The 8,190-nt window shown below is 38.9% G+C and overlaps 3 protein-coding genes across 6 annotated transcripts in view; 1 reads left to right on the forward strand and 2 right to left on the reverse strand.

The window, feature by feature from the left end:
• pip5k1ca (phosphatidylinositol-4-phosphate 5-kinase, type I, gamma a) overlaps positions 1 to 3,261 on the reverse strand; it is a 50,226-nt gene extending 46,965 nt beyond the window's left edge. The window contains exon 1 of one of the 3 annotated variants that reach the window (XM_062424980.1): positions 2,895 to 3,257. In XM_062424980.1, coding sequence (XP_062280964.1) covers positions 2,895 to 3,027 — 133 coding nt within the window. In that variant the 5' untranslated portion in view covers positions 3,028 to 3,257. Of the gene's footprint in view, positions 1 to 2,894 lie in introns of all 3 variants that reach the window. The other 2 variants (XM_062424979.1, XM_062424981.1) reach the window with 2 other exon arrangements.
• The window catches only part of ubxn6 (UBX domain protein 6), a 409,082-nt gene that overhangs the window by 141,520 nt on the left and 259,372 nt on the right, over positions 1 to 8,190 (forward strand). The window lies entirely within an intron of this gene.
• gpx4a (glutathione peroxidase 4a) overlaps positions 4,938 to 8,190 on the reverse strand; it is a 4,872-nt gene continuing 1,619 nt past the window's right edge. The window contains exons 1-7 of one of the 2 annotated variants that reach the window (XM_062424024.1): positions 7,578 to 7,741; positions 7,121 to 7,215; positions 6,877 to 7,021; positions 6,378 to 6,529; positions 6,124 to 6,148; positions 5,799 to 5,858; positions 4,938 to 5,306 (exon numbers count right to left, since the gene is read on the reverse strand). In XM_062424024.1, coding sequence (XP_062280008.1) covers positions 5,274 to 5,306; positions 5,799 to 5,858; positions 6,124 to 6,148; positions 6,378 to 6,529; positions 6,877 to 7,021; positions 7,121 to 7,215; positions 7,578 to 7,628 — 561 coding nt within the window. In that variant the 5' untranslated portion in view covers positions 7,629 to 7,741 and the 3' untranslated portion in view covers positions 4,938 to 5,273. Of the gene's footprint in view, positions 5,307 to 5,798; positions 5,859 to 6,123; positions 6,149 to 6,377; positions 6,530 to 6,876; positions 7,022 to 7,120; positions 7,216 to 7,577; positions 7,742 to 8,190 lie in introns of those variants that run through there. The other variant, XM_062424023.1, reaches the window with a different exon arrangement.

Here is an 8,190-nt window from a genome sequence, read left to right on the forward strand (position 1 = left end):
CCTTGGCATTCACAAAACGCTGTCTTAATAGCATGTAATAGCCTAGCACGGGTGTTGAGCATATTGAAATATGCCTCACTCGTCAAACCAACTCAACCTAGAGCATTAAATGAATAAAGCGGAGGTTATACTGGGTAACAATGAGGTTACAGATGGTGGCATGATGAAAACAAAAAGCTTAAACTGTAAGCAGTTTCTTCCTCTTCTCTATCCAATGTAATCACTCTACAAATCTGATCAAACTTGTCCTCTGTTGCTTTTATAGACATTATATTTTTCTGCTCTCTCAGTACAGATAGCTGAGTGCTGGATGCCTTTTAACAGTCAACCTGAATACAGTTGGCATAGACAGTGTTTAACTGACTCAATAATAACTCAATAATGCAATGATGTTCATCTGCGCATGCAAGCTCTCTCTCTTTCCACTAAGGCCTATGTTTTTCATCGTATACGAAGGTGCACTCAGAAGGCACACACTTGTGAAATTACCCCGGGTGCATGAGACACGCGCCAGCAAGCAGACTAGAAAGAAGAAAGAAAAAAAAAAGCAACTGCAGCCAAAGGCACCCCACTTCCATTTTCATCCTCTGATACAGCTAAGCTTGACTAGCAACGATGACAATACAGCCCTTTGATTCGTGAGCCTGTTCTGTGTGGAGGTTCTACTCGCTTGTCAGTACTGTTCTCACCAGGGACCCTGAACACCCCCATCCCCATACTGTGAATGTACAGTGAACATGACCAGTGAATTCAACATGACTGACAGCTGTTAGACTCAAGAGCTCAACATTCGGCTACAGGCACATCACAAATAATTAGATATATCCACATCCATCACAGTTATCACTTTGTTACATCAAATAACATCCTGCCATTTGTATAGTAGCACCCATCTCTATGTAGATGATGCTGTCTTTTATTATAGTGCTCAATCTGTTAGCCTGCCTATTGAACAACAGCAACCTGGTTTCGACAGTCTCAAAATAGCATTTTAATTGAAAATTTGCACACAAACCAAATGTATGTTGAAGAACTGATTATCTCAATTTGAGAATGATCACTCTCTTAATGCTAAGATTTTAGTGATGTCACCTACAAGCGAGTGTTTACCTTCACAAAATAACTACACACAGTCTTTCCCTGTACACTTGACTGCACTCTATCAAAATGTGACCTTTTCTTAATGGCGAAGAACACCGGCTGATATTTACTCATACACCCACTTGTAATAGAAATCATCATTTTATCCAGCTTCACTTCTCATTACGAAATCTCCAAACTGGTTTTACAGATTAAGCTGCACAAGGTAAATATAGATCTTGGAAAGCTAGTTGTCACATATGCTGCTCCACCTTCCTGGAAAAATGTACAACATATTGTGTAAGACTTTTCCTCTGGTGACACTGGGTGGTTTATAATAGCTCTTAAAGGACATGATCCATCTTAAATGATTTTAAAAAAATGTTTTTAATAACGATGAGTTCCATAATTTACACAACAGTTTAGGAGAAGATCCTAACACCCTTGTGTACAGTACCTTCATCATCTTTGTCACCACAGTTCAACTCAAAGCACAAAACAATAAGACTGATAAGAAGTCAGAGCAGCCAACTCTCACTGCTGTCTAATTTAAACCACCTCTATTACCCTTTTCTTCAACTTTCCCTTTTAAGGCTACAAAGGCAACCAACCAGGGACTACAGACTTCCTTCTCATCAAGCTTGTGGTGAGGAGGTGTTGAGCTCGTTTTGATTTCCCCGGCAGCCAGAGTGCACATATCACTGACCATAGCATGGCACAGTTATGGTGCAACTGAAAAGCTGCTTCATCTGTTAACTGGATCATCAGCAGCTATTTAATTTTGAAATTTTGGCTCGCTAACTTATCTCACTTATTCCTGTGCAGATTCAAATATCTAACAATTTTTAAAAAACTGCTATGGACAATATTTCTATAAACATAAAGACATCAATTTAAACATTTTCTTATTTTAAGGTTCTATACTGCAAATTCTTGTTATTCATCAGCCGGTAACCACAATACCAAAAATATATCAAATAATATCTGCTGATGTAGTGTTGCTCACTGTCACAGTATCACGCCTTACTGGGACACTGGAATGAAACAAAGCCTGTTGCTAGCAACCCATGTGATTTTCATACTATGACAAGTTAAAATATCTGATGTTAAAAAAAAGGCCTATTTCATTTATTTTGATGTGGGAGATGAAAGAAAATCTCTTTCAATAAAGACCATTAACATATTTGTGGGAGCATATCTGACTGCCCGCTCCTCTATTACAAGGTTACAAGGATACAACTGCCAACATGGAGGAAATTGGTAAACCCAAATTGTAGCTTTAAAGGTTTCTTTAGAGACATATAAGGTGATGTCTGAAATGCTAGGTCTATGTGTTTGACAGTATGTGGATGACAGGTGGTGATAATTGCAGAGGGAGAAGGTCAAATATGTAATGTTTTCTACCGGGAAAAATATTCAGAAATCAGAAAGATATCTCTACTAGGCTATTTCGATTGGACAAGCCAGGTAATTATAATTATTTACAGCTAACTTACATCATAATACTATATATCATATTACCCATTCAAACGCGTGTAAATTTCCCAGCCATGATGTGTTGTGCTACCGACTGGTCACGACTGCACCTCCACACATATGCAGTCTAATATTACATTAACACATATGTGTACAGTGCTTCACCTGCTCTCCTCCTCATTTCAGCTCAGTTAGCAGCTAGCCTAGCTTACCAATTCCTTGCTAGCAAAGATGAGTCGGGACTTTCTGCTTCCCAGCAGGAGCAGCATGTCAGGATGATGGTGTCAAATACAAAACAAGCACGGAGAGGTGTTTTCTATAAAAGAGGGACAACCTACCCATGTCTGCAGCGTCCATCCCGTAGCTCACTCCGACGACCGTGTCCGCATCATCGGATGCTGCGGCTCCGGATAACGGGCTCCCGTCCCCGGCCTCCGACAGCCCGACCGCTCCCTCGGCTGCTGCTTCCATTCAGCCTCCCGGATGAAAAAAACAGGCAAGCCGTCCGACTGAAAAAGACCCACAGCGACGGCACGACCCCGGTGGGAGGAAGGAGGGAACGGTGTGTGGTTTGATATTTAGGAATAATCACACGGAGGGATATGTGATAGTTCTCCGCGATGGTGCCTTCATCTGTGCGGTGTCTCCCCTCCGCTCTGCTCCTGTCTAGTTGCTGCTCCCGTGCTGCTGCTGCTGCTGCCTCCTGGTTTTGTGTTGGACACTGCGGCTCCCCCTGCGGGAGGCTGAGGGGAACTGCAGCCAGCAGCTCAGCCTGTCTGCCTGGATGAATCACATGCAAGCAGGGGTCATACTGTGATGGGAGTGGTTGTATTGTGTTTTGGGGCTCTTAATAAACTGTGGTGAGTCAACACTCTAAGGTTATTTGTCATATAGTTTAATTTATTTCTGCTTCAAACACTAACAGAAAAGTAGAAGTCATCCAGAGATGGAAACCAATGAAGTAAAAATGAAAGTTATCAAGTTATCAACCTGGCTCTGGCCGTTTTACCTCATCCCAGTCATTAAGTATTATATTTAAATGTCAAATATCTCTGGCTCCAACATAGAAGGCAAAGTGCTAATACCACTAGTATTAGGCCTATAGGTTGGCTTGTTGATGTTGCACTGACCACATGACCCAGAAGTAAGGTTATAATTATTATTTGTCATTTGTACTAAGAGATTTATCAGTATTATTAGGCATACAATTTGATTCAATGTTGAAAAAACTATCAAACAAGTGTTTTCTTCATCTAAAATATACTCAGAGTAGAAAACACCACTCTAAGAAGGCTTCAAGGAACTTCTGTATGTCTGTTTTTTATTTATCTTGCCTTATTTTGATCCTTAACCTAATATATTTATAGGCAGTTGATTTTTTCCAGGGGAAACATGAGGATGTAGAATACATTTTTTTTAATATATAAAATTGTCTGGTGTTATAAGGCTTTTTGCTAAAAATGAGTTTTAGGCCCAGCCTTATTTGCTTATAATCCTTTAAAACAAAGCCACACCTTTTTGTGGACACTCCTCACATTTTGCATGTCCATGAGTTACATAAGCAGTTAAATCAAAGGGTGACTGTCCCTTCTCACAGTGTTTCATTATAATAAGGTTTGAAAAGGTAAAGCTATACATTATTTCACAAGGGGAACACAATGATGAGAAAAAAAGCAGCCAAAATATTAATGTTTTAACATGGTTTCCCACTATCTTCATCATAGGGTGACCCCTTGGATTAATCTTCTGACCCGTTGTAGGGTCCAGACCTTCAGATTAAGAGCCACTGATCGAGGCCTCTGCCAAAATTAATACTTTTTTGTTGTTGTCATTTATGAGTTTATAGTTTGTATGGGGTGATCTAATCAGTGTCTCTTCAACACCTCTTAAGTGTGGGAACATACAAAAATAAAAGTATGTACAATTCACCCCATTACAAGTAATAGGATAGCAACATATCATAAATGTCATCTAAGACTGTAGTGTAAAGGCAGTTCAGTGCGTGTTGGCTTGGCTAAGTGCTGATAAAAAATGGAAAAACCCTGTAAGCATTGAGCTGCTGTACTATGCATCCAATGTCCAACAGATAACACTGTAGTGTGTGTCTGTACCCAGAGGGACAAATCCCAGTTTCATTTTGAGCTCTACCACTCACTTGTTAAGGATTTTCTGACACATACGCTTACATTTCTCATTGAGATAGAAATGGATTTTCTGTCCAAAACCATTTCCATTATTCATTATGAGGGAATGAATCAGTGTGCACATCAATATCTTGTGACAAAACATTAACACACATCTATCCTACAACAAAAAAACAATATTTACACTTGAAAATTGCCAAAGTTTTACTGACAGACAATAAACACAAGAGACAAAAGTATCATTAGAATCAAATCTGAGTGCTTTTAATTATGAAAACAATGCTACACATTAATCAAAGACTTATGATGACTAATGCTGTTTTGGCATCTGTTTCTCCTTCTCTCCAGTGAACTACATGAACATAAGCTTGGTAATCCTCCCAGGAGGTTTGCACGCCATTTTTCATCAGGTCAGCCCTGTCCGTCATGCGGGTTTATGAGCTGACCGTCACTGGTCTGGGGTGGACCCAAACAATATATCCACTGATGCTTGGAGAGGCAGAGAAAGGAGGGAAACAGGCTATAATTGGGCTCAGTATCAGTAAGTGAGGTATCAGGTCATTTATTAAGGGATTATAAGTAGCGGGGAAGATCTTTCTCCACCACCTAAAAGGAAAGCAAAAGTAGAAGTTGACTTTATTTACATGTTCCATTGAAGCATATAAACACCTGGAGACACACAACAATACACAGTAATAGTTATACGTTTAGTTCATTCCAGTTTTTCCCAATTGTTGCTTCATTTCAGTAATCAATCTTATTTTTCCTGTCTCATATTCACAAAACAATAGCAGAATGTTCAGTTGTCCACTGTTTTATATGGAACTGGTTTTACAACAGCAAATGAAAACATTTATTGTAGTATTAGTTTAGTTTATTTCAATTAATTTTCAATTTATGCAACTGAAATAAATAAATAAATCAAAAAAGCAGTTTGTTGTCAATGTTAAAACGATATAGCTCTGTTTAGTGTCTAGGAAAAGAATGAGTCAGCCCTTTGGAGAGATGTTTTGATATCCATGTTAGATGTTAGATATCCAAACATGTAAACCAGCTATATTTAGAACATTTGTGTATGTATTTGTGTTTTGTACATACACTTGGATCGTCCAAGGGTCCGTATCTCTTCACCACCTGCCCCTCTCTGTTGATCAGAAACTAGACAGAAAAGGAAAAGGAGAAAACTGAAATATTTTGAACATGAAAAAGTATACTTACAAGTATTTACAGGTTTGTCCCAATGATTACTCTATACCTTATAAAATGGTTTAGTTGGGTAATATTGCATTCATAGCTGTACTTATAATACAGAGATAACACTGGCTTATCACTGATGCACAAGGATATGAGGACAGCTGAGTAACTGTCAGCTCTATCAACTCTGTTGATGTCCAAATATATAATAAATAACTGAGATATTTACCTTAGTGAAGTTCCACTTGATACTACTGCAGGAATTAAAAAAAAAAAATCATGTTAGATAATAATTGCTGAATTAATACTTCGCTGGTCAATAATTGATATAAAGGATCTTCATGTAATTCCATTAAAAAACATATTTACCATATTTATCATGTCATTACAGTGTCAATATACCTATAGCTGATCAAGACATGTCTGTTTCATAATCAGGTGAAAGCTATTCTGTTTTCAGTCGATCATTTGTTTGCCACTTACTTTCCAAAGAGGCCTCTCCCATTGGGCTGCTCCTTCAGCCACTTCCACAGAGGGTGAGCATTGCCACCATTCACATCGATCTTGCTGAACAAGTCGAAGTGAGCGTTGTAAGACTGGGCAAACTGCTTGATCTGACCTTCATTGCCAGGCTCCTTTAATGCAAAGGACAAAAATATCAAATGATAGATCAAATAGCTGCCATCGAAAAGTGGAAAAAACTGGGCTGATAAAAAAGATGAAAGGTAATTAAAGATGTGTTTAATTTGATTTCACAGATTGTAGATATAATAAATAAAAAAGCATTAATGAATAAAGTCTTCCATGTTGGTAGTTAAAGGATACACTTTTTTTTTTAAAAATCATCGTGTTGTTTTACATTCCACATCTGTGCTTTATGAGCAGACTGATTGTTTGCAGAATGATGTGAACATTTCCAGATCACAATCATGGGCCTGTCCTATCATAGAGCTTGAATGAAAATATTCATGCAATAGTGTACCTGGTTCCCAAACTGGTTAGAAGGGAAGCCAAGGATGCGTAAACCTCTCTCAGCGTACGTGGCGTGCATCTGAGCAAACTGAGAGTAGTTTACTGGGGTTTTGCCTCATTTAGAGGCAACATTGGTGATGATGACAACATCCCCCCTAAGAAAAATACAAATAGACACAAACATGTTTCTGTGAGTAGTGGAATGTATTGGGATGCTGCAGCACATTTAGGGAGAGAATATGTCATGACATTACCTGTATTTTTCTAGGGAAACCACGTTGCCATCAATATCTGTGGCTGAGAAATCATAAATAGACGTGGCCGTCTGCCAATCCTCTGTCGGGGCAGACTGTCAGGAAGAAAGACAGAGGAGTTAAGTAATGGGAGGCAGAATCAGACAGTGTCATTCACACTTTTATCCTGCTGTGTGATTATTAAAAACAAGAAATATGTTAGAAATCAGTATGTGGCCTGAAATGTCATCTGTAAGAATCAGAGGGTTGGAAATCATGAAAAAAATACACAACCACATTACATAATAGATACATCAAATGTACCAAAATAAGTCTAAATGAAACCTGGATGACATCCATTTTGCAGATTGTACTACCAGTGATAAACTGAAGTTTACACAACCTGACATTGTCCAGAAGCTAATTCCAACACTGCAACATAACCCAGTGTTTCAGTTCTAATCTCATTCAGTCTTACCATCGCCTGCAGCAGGACAGAGAAAAGGACAGTGGACCCTATCAGGCGCATGACTGCCCTTCAGTAAGGTCCTCTGAAGGAAGAAAGAAATCAGATCTCGAAACCTCTGTGTCGCTCCAGCTATTCCCCTTCACTGTCAGACCAGAAACTGAGAGAGCGCACATTCCAGTGGCTTCATGTAAAGGCAGCGGGTGATCATTAACTAAATTGATAGGCTGTGATTCTCCAATAGGTCCCTCTCTGATGACTAATAAATCCACATGAGAACTGTACCTGTACTGCGGTCCACAGTCCACAACATAATCTTATTAACACTGTTCTCCTTATAAAAGCAAATCATTTGGGTGGGTTTCAACTCCATGTGCCCAGGGCAAAGGGCTGAAGGCTTTATGAAGAAACTCATAAACTTGTTACATAATGTTACGTCAGTGCAACTGAATAAAAGTCACAACAGCTGACTCAAACATTTGTTTATTCTATCAAATAATTATAATCTGAGAGAGGACCAGAGATTGTGTTCCCAGCAGTTAGAAAATTAATAAAAGTATTTGTTTTCTGAATATGCCGTTTACACCTGCCAAGTTACTTTTCTGTGATGAATTGACAAATTGAA

Source organism: Scomber scombrus, chromosome 8 (assembly GCF_963691925.1).
Source record: "Scomber scombrus chromosome 8, fScoSco1.1, whole genome shotgun sequence".
In the NCBI taxonomy this organism is placed as follows: domain Eukaryota; kingdom Metazoa; phylum Chordata; class Actinopteri; order Scombriformes; family Scombridae; genus Scomber; species Scomber scombrus.